We start from the raw sequence: 22,166 nt of genomic DNA, 5'->3' as shown, positions 1-22,166 counted from the left end.
GGAGAGCCCCCCTCAGCACAAGCATTTCTGCCAAAGCGCCGGAGCTGCAGCCTCGGGTTCCGTCGGGCGGGTGGCCGGAGTCACACATGATGTCACAGACAATGACACAAGCCGGGTGTCTCATTCTCACACGGTGCCGCACAATGTCACACCCGGGACACCCTGCAAGGCGCTCACACTTGGCCACAAGCACCCTGGCCCTTCGTCTCCGGCCGCCACTCCCGGCGTCTCCCGGGGAGCGGCCCAACAGGGCAGGGGGCTGGTGGGCGAGCCCCGCGGGCAGGCTGGCGAGCGGGTGATGTCACGGGCAGCGGTGGGTGGGTCACCCGGAGGTGAGGCGCCGCCAGGCGAGTTCAGAGAGAGTTCAGCCGCATTGCATTAGGCAAATGAGGCCCGGGCTGGGTGGGGGGGTGTGTTGGGGGAGGACACCGGGACCACCCCCCTCCTCCTGCTTACCACCTCCCTCGCCGTAGCTTCACCGGGCCGGGGACTGACCCAACCACGGGGGAGGCTGGGAGCCGGAACTGGGATGGGGGAGACGCCCGTCCCTCTTCCGTCCTGGTGGAGCCCCCTCCTCTCCCGGTACACAGTCTCTGTCCGTACTCCGCGCACTCCTGCTCTTGAGCCTTCTCCCCCTTCCGTCTGCTCTTCTCTCCTCCCCCTGCCCGGGTTCCCCGCAATATCCTTCCACACCCCGCCTCTCCCTCTCAGTTCCCGGCTTGGCGTCTGCTGCAACCGGACCCGCTGGGAAAGGGTTAAGGCAGGGGCGGCGCCTGGACGGGACGGGGCGGAGGAAAGGGGGTGGGACCGCAGGGGACGGGGCGCGCAGGCCGGGGTGGGGGGACCTCGGCGCGCACTGCGGGAGACCGAGTGCCGGGCGCCCGCCCCGGGCCTGGTGGAGGCGGAGCCGCGCGGTCCCCACCTCACCCGAATCCTCGCCCGGGAGAAGCCCGGGAGCCCCGGGGTGGGGAGGAGGAAGTGCTCGGTCACCCCCCGCCCCGCGCCGATCCCGCCCCCGGCCGGCGCGCTTGGGGAGCCGCGGGACGCTGCCTCGGACACCATGAGACTCGCGACGGGAGCCCCCTCGAGGTGAAGCTGCGGAGTTCCCGGGCCTCGGCCGGGCGTTCCCGAGGGCAGTCGGCGGACTCCCCTCCTCCCCCAGTACACACAACTTGCCTGCTTTCACCTGGGACTCGCAGGGCGGCCGGCTGATTTGGACGCGGGACTTCGGGCAGAAGGTGGCCCCCGGCCCGGGTCACCAGTCGGGGCGAGGGGGACGTGCCCCTCGCCCCCAGCAGCTCTTGGATGGCGCCGCCGACTGAGTGAGGGAGGCGGCGCGCAGGACTTCCCCGCCCGGACCTCTTGTATTCGCGGGGAAGATGTACGAGAGTGTGGACGTGGGGGGGCTCACCCCCACCCCCAATCCCTTCCTGGTGGTGGATTTTTATAACCAGAACCGGGCCTGTTTGCTTCCGGAGAAGGGGCTCCCTGCTCCCGGCCCCTACTCCACTCCGCTCCGGACTCCGCTTTGGAATGGCTCAAACCACTGTAGGTATCGGCCTTCCCCTCCTATTGTGGGAGCTGGGGGTGGGGGCGGACTGTGGGGCTTCCGCTGCTAGTAGGGGGTGCGGACTGGGGACGTGGTGAGGTGATCTTGTCTCTGACCCTTAACTTTCCCTTGACTCTCTTGCTGAAAGTCGGGTGCCCTTGTTGGACAATTGGACTCCCCCCAAGTAATCCTGGGCGCTTATTTCTGTTGTGTTCCGACAGAGGAACTTTGGGGGCTCCTCTTTTCAGGAAACGTTTGTTCATCTCTCCTTCCACTTCTTGCAGGGGAAGTGAAGTCCCTTGTCCCCAGTTTATATCGCCTTGCTTGGAATCCAGTAGCTTCACAGCTGAGTGGTCCTTTCTGCCATCCAGGAGGGTGGGGTGAAGGTCGTAAAGTGGGCTTGTCTGCTTCTCGGAGGAGGGGCCGCCTCCTCTGATCCCACCCCTGCCAAAGCCTGGGGGACAGTCCCTCCTGGGCAGCAGCTGATGACCCCAGCTCTTGCCCTTGTGCCGTCTGGGTGGGTGTCAGGGGAGCGCTCTGTGTCTTTGGTGTTGGCAGTGGGATGCTGAAAGAAGGGGCAACTCCATCAGATACCCGTCGGCCACCCTACCCGACCCTTAGACCTTGGGGCAGGCCACCTGTCCATCTGAGGGTAGCCTTGGTCCTGGATACTTGGCTGTACCAGGAGTGGAGAGGGGAAGTTAATCTGGTGGGAAGGGTTCCCTCTCCCCGTAATCCTAACACGGTTTGTCCTCTGGAGGCTGAGCTTGATTTTTTGTGGGTCTGGAGCTGCTCTGGAAGTGAGGAATGTGTCCCCTCCCAACCCAGCGTGTCCTTTTGTTTCCCTATTTTCACCTGGGGATGGGGGCAGGCTCTGGGCTGTCCCTACTAGGGCCGCCCACGAGAATCCTGGAGTCCTGGCACCTCCTCTGCTGGCTGTCCCCTGTCTGGGTTCAGGCTTCTCTGGAAGGGAGGGGCTCTGTGCTTTGGCGGGAGCCATGAGTGCCAGGGGTGCACACCTGGACGTGTTTATACCCAGCAGTGAGGTAGTGTACCTGAGGGCGAGAATGGCGCTCAGGGGGTTATTGTTACTTGGCTCTGGTTTTGTCCTCTCTGGGCTCAGCTCTTCCCTGGGGCTTCTCCCCCCACTCCAGGACTGGCTGCCTCCCTCCAGCCTGCCAGGGAGGAGGGGTGGAGTGGGTCTCTGGGGGCCTGGCGGGCTGCAGGAGGTTGAAGGGCAGCCCCCAACACCTTTGCCGTAGGAAGAGTGACCTGAGGTGGGGCGACGCCCATCTCTGCCCCTCTTAGAACCACCTCACCCCCAGCTTCTATCGTCCTGCCCCCTGACCTTTGCCTCTGGGGCAGATTGCCTGGTAGGCTGCAGATGGTGGGAGGGAGGGAGGGGTGTTCATGGGTGGACTTTAGGGAGAAGGGGACATGCAAGAAGTGTGACATATACCAGGACCCTTCTTCCTGACCTCGCAGAACCGGAGGACGGTGTCCCCCCTCCAGAGTGGGGTCACTAGGGGTATGGCTGCCCTGGTCCCTCCCTCCACAGTCTCGGCCGCCTTTGCCAGAGGTCTGGGGAGGAGCGAGGATCTGAGACCTTGGGCTCCAGCCCTTGGGGGCAGCTCAGCTCTTCCTGACCCCAAACTGGCCAGACAAGGTCCCAGGGAGCCTGGAGTCCAGCAGGCAACAGGGAGGTGGAGGACATGGGGCGGTGTGGAGCCAGAGGCCTGAGCTGCCCTGTCCCAGTGGTCGGAGTGTGGGTGTGTGGCAGTGGGCTCAGCCCCCAAGGCTGTGTAGGCTGGGAGGGGGGCTTTGGGGGTGGTTGTGGGGCACAGGAAGGACCTGGAGGCTGGGGGTGGTGACCTGAGCGAGTCTAGAGCACATGGGGTCATTACCCAACCCACCAGTGTGGCCTTTGATGACAGGAGCCATCGGGGCCCTCTCCACCAAATTCTCCATTCCCTCCTGCCACCTCCACCAGCGGTGGGAAGAGACAGCAGGTGGGCTGTGGGAAGAGACCTTCCGATCCTGCAGGACCCTGGGGACCTTGCCTTCCTCGCCACAGCCCCCGATTTGGGGCGCCAGAGGATAAGGGGTACAGAGGAAGTGGCTCTCCATCTGTCCCCCACCAATCTCGCGGCTCTTGCCTCCGCCCGCTCCCAGACGTCCAAGAATGTGAAGCACGTGGATGCCCTTAGTGGGGGGAGGGGGAGAGATGGTTATCGGCGGCCGCTGGGTAGGGGCCTTCTTCCGCCCCGGCCCCGGCACTGCACCCAGAGCCACCCCCACCCTTCTCCGGGGTGGAGGCAGGGCGGGACCCGGCGCCCCCTCCTCTGCCCTCCCCGGGGGCTGCGAGGGGAGCTGCAGAGGACCGGGCGCCAGCTGGATTGGGAGGGGAGCCGCTGGCCGGGGGCCCGGCTGATTTCCTGCTGATCTCCTCCAGGAAACCGGCCCCTTGTGCGCCTGCGAGCGGCTCTGGGGCGCTGGGGACTCCTGAGCGCTCTGCGCCTCCTGCCCGCCGGGGGCGGGGCAGCGCGGGAGGGAGGGGACGCCTGGCTTCCTGGGCCGGTGCCAGCCCTCCACCACGCGCTGGAACTTTGAGCCCGAGAAGGTGTGGTGCTTCTCCCGTGCCGTCTTTCTGTAGGAAGAGGAGAGATTTTGTGCTGGGGCCTCTGGGGAGGGGCCAGGTCGTGGCAGTCCTTACTCCCCCAGGTGTGCAGAGTTCAAGCTAACTCTTGCAGAGGGTGGGAGGGTCCCAGAGTGTCCCCTGTTCCTCTGAGGCTGCTGGCTGCACTCCTGGGAGGTGGGGACTGGGCTGGGGCTCTGGGTTCAAAGGGCACAGTGGGAAACCTCCAAGCTGTTACCTGGGTGACAGGTGGGGGTGTGCTGGGGGTAGAGGGTGCAGAGCAGAGTTCGGCCCCAGAGGCAGCCCGCTGCTATGGGGTGGGCCGAAAGGAGGCCTCACTGAAACCAAACTGTACCCCCACCTTGGGTCATCTTGCCCCCACCCCCCATCCTGCCAAAAAGCACAGTTTAAAAAAGCACATTCTTCCAGTTTCATAAACAGCCTCTGGACTTTGCCTTAGCTCCAAATTTCTACAAGCCTTTGGCCCTCCAGGCAGTCCCTGGCCTCGGAGCTGTCTGTCCTTCACCCGGGCACCCCCTGTGCGTCCGTGCACCTCCCCTTTCTCCAGCCCACTCTGAACCCAGAGCTCCCTCTGTCCTTTCTCCCCCTGCCTTCTGGTCCATTGGAGAGCTTTGAGACTTGGGGGAGGGTGGGCCCAGGGCAAAGACTGGATAGGAGCGGATGGGAGGGGGGTAGGTCAGTGCCTCCAGTCCCTGCTTATTGGGTTCCCTGTTTGTTGGAACGCTGACTGGGATTCTAGGCCACGGTCCCCCCCACATCCCCTTGTCCTTGACAACACCCCCCCCACTAGTCTGGATTGTCTATTGTTACTCCTTTTACGTCTTGGAAAAAGTTAGCACAACAAAGGGCTCCTTTGTCACTTACCCCTCTGCCTCCTGGCCTCACCCAGGCCCCCCAACCCTGCTCCCCCCCCCAGCAGCTGTTCTCAGGCCTCTCGCCTGTCTGATTTGCTTGTCTGGCCTCCGGGAGAGTGAGGTGGGGGAAAACCAGGCCAGGACAGTTCGATTTGGGGTGAGGAGCAGAGTAGTGGGGGAGGGTCAGCAGAGTCTGGATCTCTGGGGGTGTGGTGTGAGCATCCACTGATCCTTTGCTGCAGGCTGCTCTCTGGGCAGGGACAGGGATGTGGGGCCATAGCAGTGCTGGTCAGCTGGCTGACCAGGAAAGTGATGCCCGGGCCCAACTAAGAGCCAGGAAAGCCTTGCCAAGGTTGTTGGCCTGGTTCCCTGTCATCCGCCGCCTGGCAGTCTCTGGTTGTGTCTGCAGGTAAGGGGGGAGGGTGGTAGCCTGCAGCTTGCCAGCCCCCCATCTGAGTGCTTCTTTTCTCTGTGCTTGGATTTTGGGGCCACATGAGCCGCTATGAGGTGCTTGGACAGGAACTCTGGGCCCCGCTGAATTCCAGAACCTTGTGTGCTGGGGTTTGGGGTGAGGCTAGGTAGGAGTCTGGGGTGTGGGAGGAGGCAGGGATCTATCTGCTCAGGGAGGCATCCTTGGCCTTGGACCAGTGGACTTGGCGAAGGCCTCAGGAGGCTGCCACTGGCCCCTTGGGAATCTGGGGGTGACCGGGTCACAGTTCCCATCTAGTACAGTGCACCCACAGCTGCCCTTGCTTGGGGCACAGACAGCCCCCACCTAGCCCTGCCCTGTTCTGCCTGGGTGATGGGCATGGGGCCAGGCACTGGGGAGGATTCCACTAGCGGGGGCTGCCCCTGCTGGCGGGGTCACCCTCCTGGCTGCCCTCTTGGAGCTGAATAACAGGAGGGGAGGGGGACAGTAACCCGGACATACTATGGACTCTATGGCCAGACAGACAGAGCATTGATGGGAACAGACCCCCTTTGTCATGCTTTTCCCCCCAGCCAGGGTGCACTCAGAGCCATGGGCTTCCGGGGCCCACAGGGACTCTTCCCTCTGTCTCTACAGGGTCCCCCTGCTTCTCTGAGGGAGTCCCTGCCTGTTGTACCCCAGCATTTGTGACTGCACCCAGCCTTGGATCCCTGGCCTGGGGATTGCTTGGGCGGAGGAGGGGCTGTCGCTGCTGGTAGTGGGGGTGGAGAGGGGAGCGGAAGCAGAAGGGGTGGGGGAGTGGCCAACTTTGAATATCCTGTTGACCCCAGTTTCCTCTGCCCCCAGCTTGTGTCCTGGCCCCTCCCTCCTTCAGGCCTTAACCCCTTCCTCACTTGGGGGAGGTGGGACCCGGCGCCCAGGGTCCAGGGCTGTGGACCCATGCTGATACCTACACCTGGCACCCGCCCAGTATAGCCACATCAGATGGTTTATTATGTGATGTTTCTGGTTTTGAAGGTGGGGTCCTGGGGAAGTAGGCAGGACTGATGGGGTGCTGGAGGCATCATTGGCAGTCTGGCTGTGGGAAGTGCCAGCTTTCCCAAGACTGCCCCTGCCCCAGAGTTTGACATCTGGCAGCCCTGGGGCAGCTGGGAGAGGTTCCTGGGCGAGACCTGGAGGCCAGGTGGGCACTGTGCTGAGGGTGGTGGCCTGGGTCTCTAATGGTCCTTCTCCTTTCTCTAGCCATTGAGACCCAGAGCAGCAGTTCTGAAGAGATCGTGCCCAGCCCCCCCTCACCACCTCCCCTCCCCCGCATCTACAAGCCTTGCTTTGTCTGTCAAGACAAATCCTCCGGCTACCACTATGGGGTCAGCGCCTGTGAAGGCTGCAAGGTGAGTCCAGGGGGTCGTGGGGAAGGACAGTCCTGATTAGCTAAAGTGGGATGTTCCCACCGCCGGGTCTGGGGACTGTACCGGCAGTGGGGGTGTCCCTAAAGCTGCTGCTCTAACTTCTGTGTGGAAGGTGGCAGTAGCCTTGGAGGAGAGGAAGCCTTCAGCAGAACCTCCTTACCATAGATGAGCAGGGGTCCCCCAAACCGGAGGTCTTCCTCCAGCCCTGACTCTTTCCCCCAGCATCTCCATCCTCCAGCTGGCAGGGCTCACACCCGCTCTGCTCCCGCTGCCCGTGTTGCCATGGTGAACTGGCTACCGACTGGCTCTTGGCTGGGGACCCAGGAGGCCTGCCCCTGGTGGCCTGCCCGCACCTCGCCATGGCAGCCTGGCAGGAGGCCGTCAGGAGCAGGCGCCTTGCCTTGGCCTCTCCTTCAGGTGCCTGGGCTGGGGCTCCCCAGCTTCTGGCTGGATTTCCACGTGCCCACGTTAGGCTCCAGGGTGCAGGAGGGACTGCCACCTTTCCGGAAGCTGTGGGCATGGCCTTCCCGCTTCCTCTCCCCAGGGCTTGAGTCTGTCTGTACCTGTTTTTTCTCCAGGGATTGGGGATCAGAAGCTGCACAGCTTCGGGGCTTGGGGCCCTACGCTCCCCCTCAGTGTGGAGTGGCCATCAGGTGTGGGGCAGAGGTCAAGGGCAAAAATTACAAGGCCTTGGACTCTCTGTGTCTTGCCTGTCCTGTCCAGACCAGCTGTTTGTGGTCTGCCCTGGTCAGGCGTCTGTCCGTCTCGCTGTTAGCCCACATGGGCAGCCTCTGCCCAACCTAGTCACCCTGTGATCTGTGCTCATCTGCCTGGTTAGTGAACGTGTGTCTTGCTGCCTTGCCTGTGAGCACTCATGTCTCCACCTGTCAGGCCAGGCCAGCCTGTGTGTGTATCTCTCTGGCCCCTCCTGCTTGTCTCCTTTTCTTGCACTCTGAGTCCGGGGCTGTGGGTTCTAGAGCTCTGTCTCGCTCCCATCTAGCCCCGTCTGCTGCTTTTCCTGACCCACCTGCAGCCTGCGGTCCCCTTCCCCAGGAGCAGGGAACCCAGGTCTATGTGTGCAGGGTGGGGGAAGCCCTTTCTCCACCCCAGTGTGGAGGCAGATACTCAGATTCTTCCGGGGGATCCTTGTAGGCGTACCCTTCTCCCCGTCTTCTCTGGCCTTCTCGGGTAGGGGGTGGCTAAAGGCTTGGGGACAGCAGTCGCCTGACCCTCGGCCCTCGAACTGCGGCTACAGGCCAGCACTGCTCGACTGTGGGTGTGGCTGACCTGACTCCCTGCTCTCTGTACCCAGGGCTTCTTCCGCCGCAGCATCCAGAAGAACATGGTGTACACGTGTCACCGGGACAAGAACTGCATCATCAACAAGGTGACCCGGAACCGTTGCCAGTACTGCCGGCTGCAGAAGTGCTTCGAAGTGGGCATGTCCAAGGAGTGTGAGTGCCACCGACGGGGCCGCCCCATGCACGGGCAGGGTGTGAGCTCCTGGCCCCTAAAGCCAGAGGAGCAGGGGCATGTGGGTGAACGTGTGGGTGCAAATGGACCTTGCCGTGATGCTGTGCCCTGGTTCATGGTTGAGGACAGTTCACGTATAGCTGCACGGACCTGTCTGTCTCACCATCTGTGTGTCCATGGGCGGACAGCCCTTCCTGTTCGTGTGAGGCAGGCTGTGTGTGCTTGCTCACGTGTATGCACGTGTCTGCCCCTGCCAGCTTGCTTCCAGGCTCTGACTGGCTCTGGGGCGGGGCTCAGAAGCATCCCTGAGTCCCCCACCCGATCATGCATCTGAGGACAGGGGTGCTGCTGGGTATTTGTGTGCATGTGTTGAGGGTTGCTCCAGGCACCGGGATCTAAGAGCCTTTGTCTGGTGGAGCCTGGGACCTGGAGTTGGAAGAGCGAATTGGGACTTCTCCAGTCCCAGAGGAATGGGGGTTTCCAGTTTGGGCTCAGCTGAGGCCCGATGGAGGGAAAGGAGGAGGGCTGGACAGGGAGACCCTCTTGTGTTGAATCATGGGTGTTGCCTTGGTGACCGGTGATTGATGATGTCAGAGATAAATGACGCTGACAGACGCCTCCTTGTCTGCGTGGCCGTTGCCATGGAGCCCGAGCCTTGGGGGATGGGGTGGGGGAGGGGGCTGCCGGACCCTCTAGCCCTTTGTGGGCAGGGCAGTGGAAGAAGGAAGTGGGGAGGGGACATGGTGGGGCGACAGGAGTAGAGGAACCCTGAAGTACCCGGCCACCTCCTGCCTCAGGAGGAAGGGCTGTGTTGTTCTGTAGTGTAGGAAGTGGTGGCTCCACGCTGCAGAGCAGGTGACAACTTGGGACCTGCAGGCCTGGGACCCTTCCCCGCAGGGCCCAACACCTCCTCCTCTGCTTCTGCCACCTTCCGATCCCAGAGCTTTTCATGGCAGGGGGACCAGGGTGGGGCCCCCTCTCCCTCCCACTGCCAACTCCCCCTTCCCCTCCCTCCTTCTCCTCTCTGGCTGCTCTGTGCCCCGGAGCTGAGCAGCTGCCATTTCAATAGAATTAAAGCTTCCGAATGATAAACGTCTTGTCACAGCTGCAATTTTCTCTTCCCAAATTATCCCCCCTCTCTCCCTCTCCCTCTCCCTTCTCTTCCTTGCACTTTATTGAATTTGCAGAATCGACATGAGTGATCTCCAAATTATGCCAGCTCCCCCCCACCACCCTGCTACCCCCTCCCTGGGTCCCCCACCCCCCACCCTCTCTTCCTCCAGCGTCAGCAGCCGCCACCACTGGCCCTGTGAATGATTGTGTGTCTGGGATAATCGGCTGGTAACGACCCCATCGCTTCTTTAAAGCCGAGTGGTGTGTGCGGCTCAGCGCCCCCGGTGATTTGTCAGCTCCCCCGGCTAATGGGCCGAGAGATTCTGCCACCCGGCCCCCCACTCTCGGGCTGGGGAGCCCTCCTCCGTGTCTGCCCGCCCAGGGAGCTGCTCTGAGCCCATCCCAAACACTGCCGGGAGGGCTGGGTCGGTTCTCCCTGCAGGCCGGAGTAGCAGGGGGCAGGGAGGCTGAGAACACAGACCTGGGACACCCTGCGCACAGGCTTTCACCCTGGAGAGTGAGCTGGAGTAGACGCCGGGAGAGCGAGCTGGTCTGGGGCATGCATGCTGTGGTCACAGGCCCTGGGGCAGGCCTCGGCGTGTGGGCCGGGTGGGCACCGCAGAGGGGGGCCGAGGGACCGGCTGTGTGTGGATGTCCTGCCTGTCTGTGCACTCACGTGCGTGTGCACTTTTGCGTGCGTGCCTGACCACACCCGGTGGCCTCCGCAGCTCTCAGTCTGGTGGGAGGAGCTTGGGCTGGGGTTGGACGGCTTGGGGGATGGACCGCTGACCCCACCTGCCCTCTCACTGTGAGGCCTGGGCCCTCCACAGCCGTGAGAAATGACCGGAACAAGAAGAAGAAGGAGGTGCCCAAGCCCGAGTGCTCCGAGAGCTACACGTTGACACCGGAGGTGGGGGAGCTCATCGAGAAGGTGCGCAAAGCGCATCAGGAGACCTTCCCTGCTCTCTGCCAACTGGGCAAATACACTACGGTATGGCCCGCTCCCCCGCAACCTCATACCCCTTCAGCTGTCAGGCCTGCCCCTCCCCTCCCCCCAGCTGGGCAAATACACTTCGGTACAGCCCCCCAGGGGCACCCCTGCTTCTTCAGGCCTGCCCCTCCACAACCCTGCTTGGGCTGCCTGTTCCACCCCTTCCCCGCCTCTCAGGAAGTGAAGGCCGGTAGAGGGCAGGCCTGCGGGTGGGGGCAGGTAGAGCCAGGCCCAGAAGGGTGCCACCAGGGGAAGGCCCTCACTCTCCTCCCACTCCCCCCCTCCCCCATCCTCCCAGAACAACAGCTCAGAACAGCGTGTCTCTCTGGACATTGACCTCTGGGACAAGTTCAGTGAACTCTCCACCAAGTGCATCATTAAGACTGTGGAGTTCGCCAAGCAACTGCCTGGCTTCACCACCCTCACCATTGCGGACCAGATCACCCTCCTCAAGGCTGCCTGCCTGGATATCCTGGTGAGGGTCTGCACCTTTGTGTTCTTGGAGGATGTCCTGCCGCTTCAATAACCACTTTCCTAAAAATCCCTCTGGAGTCGACCTGTCCAAATGCCCACCCACCCGAACAGCCACCCTTCCTCTCCCCCGAGTGTCTGCCTGTCTGCTTAGCCACCCAGCACCCGGGTGTGCACCCATTCACCTCTACTCTCATTCATCCACCCTCAGCCCATCTTTGATTCAGTGCTTCCGTCCACCCACCCATCTTCCCATCTATTCAGTCTAATAAAGGTTCACCTGGGACCCTGTGTGGCCAGGCCTTGAACTGGGTGTCAGAACAGAGGTGAACACACCACTGTCCCCTCTCGAGAATCTTCCATTGGTGGAGGCAACAGATAGGTAAACAGAGGTTGCAAAACTGTGATAAGTGCTGGCTGCAGATGGGGGAGGGCTGTCCCCTCCCTGCAGGACAGAGAGCCACACTGCTGGGCCCTAGGGAAGAGCCCCAGAGGAGGTGGCCTCTAGAGGTGTGTAGAACGGTCTGTGAAAGGCCTGCTGGCGTGGGACCAGTGGGATTCAGGGGACTGCAGGGCATTTGGTGGGGCCAGAGGGTGGGCTGGACTTGAGGCAGGATGGGGGCGGATGAGATTGTCAACTCCAAGGCTGGAGGGAGGCTTGTCCTCCCTGTCTTCCTCAGCCCTCCTGTTCCTTCTCGGGCACCTCCAAGGTCGGGAACCTGGGGTGTGACCAAGCTGCTCTTCCTGGTGGAAGGGAGATGCAAGAGGCAGGGTCAGGGTTTGAGAGAGCTGAAGATGAGGTACATTTACTGAGCTCTTGTTCTGTCCCCAGTCCTGGGAACCATAGACTGAAATCCACTTTGGTTTTGGCCTTCCTGGAAATGTTTTGTTTCCCTCTTAATTCTCTGTGTGGAGGCAGGATGCTGTAGATCTGCACTGTCTAATACAGTAGCCGCTGGCCATGTATGGCTGTTTTAAATTGAAATTAATTAAAATTAAATTCAGTTTCTCAGTTGCACTCAGCATGTTTCAAGTGCCCAGCGGTCACCAGTGTGACTGGTGGCTACTGTGTCGCACAGAAGGTTCTGTAGAACAGCAGTGGTCTGGCTGCCGGCCAGGTGGTCCTGGGGGGGATGCTGGTGCCGGAAGTGCTGGCGGATGTGAGTTCCTGAACTCGAGAACCCTCTGCACCCAGATCCTGCGGATCTGCACGCGGTACACGCCCGAGCAGGACACAATGACTTTCTCGGACGGGCTGACCCTGAACCGGACCCAGATGCACAACGCCGGCTTTGGCCCACTCACGGACCTGGTCTTCGCCTTCGCCAACCAGCTGCTGCCCCTGGAGATGGATGACGCTGAGACTGGGTTGCTCAGCGCCATCTGCCTCATCTGTGGAGGTGGGCTGTGGGCCTGGGTCTGGGGGCCAGGCCCAGGGGTGGTGGTGTGGCTTGCGGAGCCTCTCCCAGGGAGAAGCTGGGGGATCATTTGATCAGAAAGGCCCCTGTCAGACAGGAAAATGAGTCCCAGCGGAGCAGGGTCTGGTCTGTGGCCACAGGGCAAGGGAACAGTGATGGAGACCTGAGCTCTGGTTCCCTATTTCCAGGCAGTGCTCCTTCCAGGGGGCTTAAGAGTGAGGACTTGGAGGTCAGACCACCCAGGTTCAAATCCTGGACAACATGTGACCTTCAGCAGGCCGCTGAACTTCTCTGAGCTTCCATTTCTGTAAAATGGGGGCAGTAATATCTCCACCTCATAAAGTTGATGGGAGGATTAGGAGGTAATAAATAAGGCACAGTGTGCCCAGAGTAAGACCCAGTAAATGCTGGCTGCTGTTATTATTTTATTGTCATGAGTTCTGCCATATTGGGCTGGTGTCCAGAATAACCAGCTCGAGTGGGAGACCTGGCTCTGCTTAAGATGGCACTGCCTGTGTTCAGGGGTGTGACCTCCATGAACTGGGCTCTCAGGGCGAGCTTTCGGACACCCTTGTGCCCCAGCCCTTCTTTGCTCACATTTGAGAGCCTCTAAGGCAATGGCACCCCACTCCAGTACTCTTGCCTGGAAAATCCCATGGATGGAGGAGCCTGGTGGGCTGCAGTCCATGGGGTCGCTAAGAGTCGGACACGACTGAGCGACTTCACTTTGACTTTTAACTTTCATGCATTGGAGAAGGAAATGGCAACCCACTCCACTATTCTTGCCTGGAGAATCCCAGGGACGGGGGAGCCTGTTGGGCTGCCGTCTATGGGGTCGCACAGAGTCGGACACGACTGAAGCGACTTAGCAGCAGCAGCAGTAGGGCCAGGTGGGGAGGCCTGAGGAGCAAAGATCCTCTGCCCAAGGCCTGGACAGGTGCGCCCCCTGGTGGTCACGATGGGGCCCGCAGCTGTGTTCCTCACCAGACAGAGGGCTTCTCGGCTTCTTCAGACCGGCAGGACCTGGAGCAGCCAGACAGGGTGGACATGCTGCAGGAGCCGCTGCTTGAGGCACTGAAGGTCTATGTGCGGAAACGGAGGCCCAGCCGCCCACACATGTTCCCCAAGATGCTGATGAAGATCACAGACCTGCGGAGCATCAGTGCCAAGGGTGAGGCTCTCTCCCTGTGTGTCTGCCATCCATGTCCAGAGTCAGGCCTCCTGTGTCTGAGCCAGTACCCCACATCTTTGTGTCCTTGTGATGCCCCACTCACCTGGACCTCACCGTGCCCAGGTGACCTCCCTGCCTGTGAGCCCCAAGATGGCAGTGTCATCTTGGCATGCTAGTTCAGGGCATGGCTCTGGAACCAGACTGTCGTGTGTCCTTGAGCGGGTCACACAACGGCTCTGAGCCTCAGTTACCCATCTGCAGAGCAGGGATAACGTTTACAGAGCTGTCTTGAGATGTCAGTAGGAGAATCAGCAGCACGTAGGAAGGGCCTGGCATCAAGCCCAGTGACCCCAGAGCCAGAGTTGGGAGCCACTTTGCCCTGCTGCCCTTCAGCTGTGGGGGCTTAGGAGAGCTGGCTTATGTCAGGAAACTGAGCGCAGGGTTCGGTGTGTGGTGGGAGCTGATACTGGTACTGTGGATCCTCCTACCCCTTACACACTCCCTCCTGGGGCCACGCTTGCATGCAGGGCTAGAGGAGCAAGGTGGCCACACTTCTGACCTCTGTCCCTCCTTTCCTGCAGGGGCTGAGCGGGTGATCACGCTGAAGATGGAGATCCCGGGCTCCATGCCACCTCTCATCCAGGAAATGCTGGAGAACTCAGAGGGCCTGGACACTCTGAGCGGACAAGCGGGGAGTGGGGGTCGGGACGGGGGTGGCCTGGCTCCCCCGCCCGGCAGCTGTAGCCCCAGCCTCAGCCCCAGCTCAAACAGAAGCAGCCCGGCCACCCACTCCCCGTGACTGCCCTTGCCCCATGGACACAGCCCTCACCCCGTGCCCTGGCTTTTCTCTGCCTTTCTACCAACCATGCAACCCCCACCAGCCCTGCGCCCCACCTGCCCTCCCTTGCCCGGGGGGCTGGAGGGAGGAGGTGGCGGCGACTCTTCGGACAGAGGCCCGGGCCTGCGATGGACTGCCCGCTCTTGGAGCCTGGGCTGACGTCAGGGCTGTGGCCGTGGACTGAGTGAGGACCCCTGGTCCCGGGCCTCAGGATGGGGCCTGGGGGCTTTGTGTTCATCAAGACACCCTTCTGCCCACCTCGCCACATCTTCATCACCAGCAAACGCCAGGACCTGGCTCCCCCATCCTCAGAACTTGCAAGCCATTGCCCCCCGGTTGGGGAACCCCCCCTGCCTCGGTTGGTGACAGAGGGGGTGGGCCGGGGTGGGGGGATCCCCTGTACATACTCTGCCATACCAACCCCCAGGTATTAATTCTCGCTGGTTTTGTTTTTATTTTAATTTTTTTTTTCTGGTTTTGATTTTTTTAAATAAGAATTTTCATTTTAAGCACATTTATACTGAAGTGTGCTGTGTATTGGGGGGAGCTGGATTCAGAGCTGGAGGGGGGGATGGGCCCTGGGGGAGGGGAGTGGCTTGAAAGGGGCTTCCCCTGTCTCTCCAAGTCCCTGTGCCCCCCAAGGCCCCCTCCCCAGCCATTTCCTCCTCAGTTTTCTCTTTAAAACTGTGAAGTACTAACTTTCCAAGGCCTGCCCTCTCCTCTCTCTCTCTGCCTAACCACTGGGCAAGGACAGTTTCCTGGCAACCCCTGGGAGGAGTGGCTCACCCCCGGGATGGGCCTGGGGGCAGAGCACCGGGGCCTCAGGACCTCCAGGCGTGTGTCTCTCCGCCCTGTGTCCTCTGCTTCCCCATCAGAGCCCACGTCATCGAAGCCCTCCAGCGCTCCCCTTCCCATGAAGGGGCTGGCCAGGGCGTCCGAGCTCCCCTGCCCTCCAGCCTCATGGCCACCAGCACTGCCCACAGGGCCCCCGGACACACACAGACACACCCACACACACACACAGTGGACAGACAGGCCGACAGACACATGGCCTGAGTTCCTCCATTTCCCTGACCTGCCACCTCACCCCACACCCGTGCCCCCTCCTTGCCCCGCAGGACGGGCCTACAGGGGGTCCCCTCACGTCACCCCTGCTCCCCCGGGGCTGGGGGAGCTGGCTCTGCCCTGCCCTCCTTGCCCTGGGGTTGGGGGTCTCATCCCCCTCAGAGCCCGCTGGTGCACCTGTTACTGTTGGACTTGCCACTGAGATCTACTGGATAAAGAATAAAGTTATATTTATTCTACACGCGCCTCAGAGCCTCGCTGCCTTGCCGCCTTCTCTTGGTGTCCGGGCAGGGACTGGGGCCCAAGCTGCCTTCGGGACCTGCCTTGCTGTGCTCAGAGCTTTGGAGACACTGGGAGGAGACAGGCCTGCCCTTAGGAAGCTCTTGGTCTAGGGGTCTCACAGCCTGTCAGGGACCCATGTAGAGAGGTGGGAGGGAGAGACCGCCTCAGCCTTCAGGGAGTCCCCAGCCCAAAAGAGAAAGCCACCTCAGCTCTCTGAGAGTCCCTAGCCGTTGGAAAGCTAGAGCTTGAGTCAGAGCCAAATCATTTAGTGGCAGAGTTCTATCTTTAGTGACCATTGATGACCTTCACAGCAAGAGTGGCAGTTGGCCTGGGGGACTTGGGTCAGGGGCTCGCTCACTGCAATCTAAGAAGAACTCAGGATTGGGATGGAACCTGGGAGGCTGGACCACTTGTTCTTCCACCTCCAGGAAGAACTGTCCCTGTCCCACCCCTAACGTCACCTCTGTGGACAGGAGGCACAGGGGACAGGCAGGTGACAGGGCACCTGGATGCTCCTGATTGAGAGAGTGGAGTGTGATAGGCCTTGAGGGTCCTTAGAGACCAGTTTTAACCCCCTCACACTAGACATCAAGGTCCAGAGAGGGCAGTGCCCTTGCCCAGGGTCACCCAACAAATAAGTGGCAGATCAGGGAACAGTAGTAAGGGCTCCTATCACTTCATGGCAAATAGATGGGGAAAAAAATGGAAACTGACAGATTTTATTTTCTTGGGCTCCAAAATCACTGTGGACAGTGACTGCAGCCATGAAATTAAAAGACGCTTGCTCCTTGGAAGAAAAGTATGACAAACCTACACAGTGTATTGAAAAGCAGAGACATCACTTTGTGGACAAAGGTCTGTGTAGTCAAAGCTATGGTTTTTCCAGGAGTCATGCACAGATGTGAGACAGGCTGTAAAGAAGGCTGAATACCAAAGAACTGATACTGTAGTGCTGGAGAAGATTCTTTTTTTTTTTTGGAGAAGATTCTTGAGAGTTCCTTGGACTCGGAGATCAAACCAATCAATCCTAAAGAAAATCAATCCTGAATATTCATTGGAAGGACTGATGCTGAAGCTGAAGCTCCACTACTTTGGCCACCTGATGCAAAGAGCCAACTCAGTGGAAAAAACCCTGATGCTGGGAAAGATTGAAGACAGGAGGAGAAGGGGGCAACAGAGGATGAGATGGTTGGATGGCATCGCCAACTCAATGGACATGAATCTGAGCAAACTCGGAGACAGTGAAGGACAGGGAAGCCTGGCATGCTGTTGGACACGACTTACAGCTGAGCAACAGTAGGGCTCCCACCTCTCAGCCAGAGCTCTTTCCTGGATCTCTGAAGCCCTTGAAGACGCGTCAAGCACCGAGGCCTGGGGGAGGTCTAGGGAATTGGCAGGAGAGGCTGTGTTTGGGGAAGGTTAGCAGGCGCCCCTGCAGGATGAGATTCCTGTGTGGGAAGTCTCTTCTGTGGGGGACCATCTGCCATTTCTACTTCAGCCATCAGGTGGCGCCAGCTTCTCACTTATGTCACAGTCGGGCCCAGGTTGGAGTGGGACAGAGGTTCTCTTCCTCTAGCAAATATTTTCTAACACTTCCCATCAGGTTTCTTTATGAACTAGACAGAAATTTAATATAACATACCAAACACATGCTTTAAAAAAATCACCATGCTGTCACACCATCCAGTAAAGGAAAGCTCCTGTAGTTGGTGATGGATAGGGAAGCCTGGTGTGCTGCAGTCCATGGGGTGGCAGAGTTGGACATGACTGAGCAACCCAAGTAAGACAGGTGTTGCAAGAGGGCATCAGAGGGCAAACACACTGAAACCATACTCACAGAAAACTAGTCAATCTAATCACACTAGGACCACAGCCTTGTCTAACTCAATGAAACTAAGCCATGCCCGTGGGGCAACCCAGGACGGGTGGGTCATGGTGGAGAGATTTGGCGGAATGTGGTCCACTGGAGAAGGGAATGGCAAGCCACTTCAGTATTCTTGCCTTGAGAACCCCAGGAACAGTATGAAAAGGCAAAATGATAGGATACTGAAAGAGAAACTCCCCCAGGTCAATAGGTGCCCAATATGCTACTGGAGATCAGTGGAGAAATAACTCCAGAAAGAATGAAGGCATGGAGCCAAAGCAAAAAGAATACCCAGCTGTGGATGTGACTGGTGATAGAAGTAAGGTCCGATGCTGTAAAGAGCAATATTGCATAGGAACCTGGAATGTCAGGTCCATGAATCAAGGCAAATTGGAAGTGGTCAAACAAGAGACGGCAAGAGTGAATGTCGACATTCTAGGAATCAGCGAACTAAAATGGACTGGAATGGGTGAAATTTAACTCAGATGACCATTATATCTACTACTGTGGGCAGGAATCCCTCAGAAGAAATGGAGTGGCCATCATGGTCAACAAAAGAGTCCGAAATGCAGTACTTGGATGCAATCTCAAAAACGACAGAATGATCTGTGTTCGTTTCCAAGGCAAACCATTCAATATCATAGTAATCCAAGTCTATGCCCCAAACAGTAACGCTGAAGAAGCTGACGTTGAACGGTTCTATGAAGACCTTCAAGACCTTTTAGAACTAACACCCAAAAAAGATGTCCTTTTCATTATAGGGGACTGGAATGCAAAAGTAGGAAGTCAAGAAACACCTGGAGTAACAGGCAAATTTGGCCTTGGAATACGGAATGAAGCAGGGCAAAGACTAATAGAGTTTTGCCAAGAAAATGCACTGGTCATAACAAAGACCCTCTTCCAACAACACTAGAGAAGACTCTATACATGGACATCACCAGATGGTCAACACCAAAATCAGATTGATTATAATCTTTGCAGCCAAAGATGGAGAAGCTCTATACAGTCAGCAAAAACAAGACCAGGAGCTGACTGTGGCTCAGACCATGAACTCCTTATTGCCAAATTCAGACTGAAATTGAAGAAAGTAGGGAAAACCACTAGACCAGTCAGGTATGACCTAAATCAAATCCCTTATGATTATACAGTGGAAGTGAGAAATAGATTTAAGGACCTAGATCTGATAGATGGAGTGCCTGATGAACTATGGAATGAGGTTCATGACATTGTACAGGAGACAGGGAGCAAGACCATCCCCATGGAAAAGAAATGCAAAAAAGCAAAATGGCTGTCTGGGGAGGCCTTACAAATAGCTGTGAAAAGAAGAGAAGCGAAAAGCAAAGGAGAAAAGGAAAGATATAAACATCTGAATGCAGAGTTCGGAAGAATAGCAAGAAGAGATAAGAAAGCCTTCTTCAGCGATCAATGCAAAGAAATAGAGGAAAACAACAGAATGGGAAAGACTAGGGATCTCTTCAAGAAAATCAGAGATACCAAAGGAACATTTCATGCAAAGATGAGCTCGATGAAGGACAGAAATGGTATGGACCTAACAGAAGCAGAAGATATTAAGAAGAGGTTGCAAGAATACACAGAAGAACTGTACAAAAAAGATCTTCACGACCCAGATAATCACGATGGTGTGATCACTGACCTAGAGCCAGACATCCTGGAATGTGAAGTCAAGTGGGCCTTAGAAAGCATCACTACGAGCAAAGCTAGTGGAGGTGATGGAATTCCAGTTGAGTTATTCCAAATCCTGAAAGATGATGCTGTGAAAGTGCTGCACTCAATGTGCCAGCAAATTTGGAAAACTCAGCAGTGGCTACAGGACTGGAAAAGGTCAGTTTTCATTCCAATCCCAAAGAAAGGCAATGCCAAAGAATGCTCAAACTACCACACAATTGCACTCCTCTCACATGCTAGTAAAGTAATGCTCAAAATGCTCCAAGCCAGGCTTCAGCAATATGTGAACCGTGAACTTCCTGATGTTCAAGCTGGTTTTAGAAAAGGCAGAGGAACCAGAAATCAAATTGCCAACATCCGCTGGATCATAGAAAAAGCAAGAGAGTTCCAGAAAAACATCTATTTCTGCTTTATTGACTATGCCAAAGCCTTTGACTGTGTGGATCACAATAAACTGTGGAAAATTCTGAAAGAGATGGGAATACCAGAACACCTGATCTGCCTCTTGAGAAATCTGTATGCAGGTCAGGAAGCAACAGTTAGAATTGGACATGGAACAACAGCCTGGTTCCAAATAGGAAAAGGAGTTCGTCAAGGCTGTATATTGTCACCCTGTTTATTTAACTTATATGCAGAGTACATCATGAGAAACACTGGACTGGAAGAAACACAAGCTGGAATCAAGATTGCCGGGAGAGATATCAATAACCTCAGATATGCAGATGACACCACCCTTATGGCAGAAAGTGACGAGGAACTCAAAAGCCTCTTGATGAAAGTGAAAGAGGAGAGTGAAAAAGTTGGCTTAAAGCTCAACATTCAGAAAACGAAGATCATGGCATCCGGTCCCACCATTTCATGGGAAATAGATGGGGAAACAGTGGAAACAGTGTCAGACTTTATTTTTTGGGGGTCCAAAATCACTGCAGATGGTGACTGCAGCCATGAAATTAAAAGACACTTACTCCTTGGAAGGAAAGTTATGACCAACCTAGACAGCATATTCAAAAGCAGAGACATTACTTTGCCAACAAAGGTCCGTCTAGTCAAGGCTATGGTTTTTCCTGTGGTCATGTATGGATGTGAGAGTTGGACTGTGAAGAAGGCTGAGCGCCGAAGAATTGATGGTTTTGAACTGTGGTGTTGGAGAAGACTCTTGAGAGTCCCTAGGACTGCAAGGAGATCCAACCAGTCTATTCTGAATAACATCAGCCCTGGGATTTCTTTGGAAGGAATGATGCTAAAGCTGAAACTCCAGTACTTTGGCCACCTCATGCAAAGAGTTGACCCATTGGAAAAGACTCTGATGATGGGAGGGATTGGGGGCAGGAGGAGAAGGGGACGACAGAGGATGAGATGGCTGGATGGCATCACTGACTCGACGGACATGAGACTCATTGAACTCCGGGAGTTGGTGATGGACAGGGAGGTCTGGCGTGCTGCGATTCATGGGGTTGCAAAGAGTCGGACACGACTGAGCGACTGATCTGATCTGATCTGATCTGAGCAACTGAACTGAACTGAACTGAACTGTGAATTTCAATATGTCAATGCATGGGCACAATCACCACACAATAGGACACAGTTCTGTGTTTGCTTCTATTTTTAACAAATATTTGGATCTAAAAGAAGAAGGTCAGAAGTTATTCTGTACAGGAAGCCCAGGAAAGTTAAAGAATACGGGTGTATGTTGAAATAAAAACAGATAATGAATAATACAACCATGTGAAAAAAAAAACAAACAAACTAAACCCTCAATATTTTGTATGTAAAACAGAGTCAAGTTTCGGGCTCAGGTAATTATAAAGAGGTTTTTCACTATGTAAATGTCAGTGGGACATTCTAAAGGGGTGTGTGACAATTCTTTATTGTGGGGGGACACTGGTATTCCTAGCCCTTGCTCACCAAATGCCAGCAGGATCCCCCTCCTTGTGATGACTAAGTCAGTGACCCCCAAACATACAGAGCGCCCACCCTGGGATAGTGACTTTGCTGCTGAGAACCTTTGGGGTCTGAGGACGCTCTGGATGGTTCGCAGTGCATCACCATAGAGCGGTTTTCATCCATGGCACAAGGGACATTTTGCACTGGGAATTATTTGTCGTGAGGGGCCATCAATGTCTCCAGACATTGCCGAATGTCCCCTAGGGGGCAAAATCGCCCCAAGTTGAGAACCACTGCTGTGGAGTTTGGTCATCAATGGCTGACATGTGCTTTGCCTACGGGAACCCAAGACTCAGACATTTAACCAGACCTGGAGCAGGGCTGAGACAGCTTCCTGAAAGAGGTACCCCCGCTGCCCACCTAAATCTGTAAGGGGACGAGTTAGCTAGGTGGGATGCAGAGGTAATAAAAGCTTCTGGGCTCAGCCATTATCCCCAGCTCTGTGTTTTAACCATTTTGGGCTTTGGTTGAAGTGGTAAAAGAGGTGAGGCTGATAAAAAGGAATGCATTTGAATCAGTTCTAATGAGGTGGATGAACCTAGAGCCTATTATACACAGTGAAGAGAAAAACAAATATCATGTATTAACGCATATATATGGAATCTAGGAGGGTGGTACCAATGAAATTATTTACAGGGCAGCAATGGAAACGCAGAGGACAGACTTGCAGACACAACTGGGGGGAAGAGGAAGGAGAGCGCGGGATGCATGGAGAGAGTGACATGGAAACAATTACCATATGTAAACTAGAGAGCCAATGGGAGTTTGCTATATGACTCAGGGAACTCAGACCGGGCTCTGAAACAACCTAGAGGGGTGGGATGGGGACGAAGGTGGGAAGGAGGTTCAGGAGGGAGAGGACACATGTATACCTATGGCTGATTCATGTTGACGTTTGGCAGAAACCAATGCCATTCTGTAAAGCGATTATCCTTCCATTAAAAAAATAAAT

At 56.9% G+C, this 22,166-nt stretch overlaps 1 protein-coding gene across 6 annotated transcripts in view; it reads left to right on the top strand.

Moving 5' to 3' along the window:
• RARA (retinoic acid receptor alpha) overlaps positions 1–15,677 on the top strand; it is a 45,914-nt gene extending 30,237 nt beyond the window's left edge. For 5 of the 6 annotated variants that reach the window (XM_055575936.1, XM_055575940.1, XM_055575937.1 and 2 more), the window contains 7 exons: positions 6,732–6,880; positions 8,211–8,352; positions 10,315–10,475; positions 10,774–10,950; positions 12,142–12,346; positions 13,377–13,535; positions 14,117–15,677. In XM_055575936.1, the coding sequence (XP_055431911.1) occupies positions 6,732–6,880; positions 8,211–8,352; positions 10,315–10,475; positions 10,774–10,950; positions 12,142–12,346; positions 13,377–13,535; positions 14,117–14,334 (1,211 nt within the window). In that variant the 3' untranslated portion in view covers positions 14,335–15,677. Of the gene's footprint in view, positions 1–1,229; positions 1,549–6,731; positions 6,881–8,210; positions 8,353–10,314; positions 10,476–10,773; positions 10,951–12,141; positions 12,347–13,376; positions 13,536–14,116 lie in introns of those variants that run through there. The other variant, XM_055575942.1, reaches the window with a different exon arrangement.
• Positions 15,678–22,166: the final 6,489 nt, after the last annotated feature.

This window comes from Bubalus kerabau, chromosome 4, assembly GCF_029407905.1.
Source record: "Bubalus kerabau isolate K-KA32 ecotype Philippines breed swamp buffalo chromosome 4, PCC_UOA_SB_1v2, whole genome shotgun sequence".
In the NCBI taxonomy this organism is placed as follows: domain Eukaryota; kingdom Metazoa; phylum Chordata; class Mammalia; order Artiodactyla; family Bovidae; genus Bubalus; species Bubalus kerabau.
The sequence above is the reverse complement of the archived record's forward strand: the minus strand, read 5'-3'. Positions and strand labels throughout refer to the sequence as shown.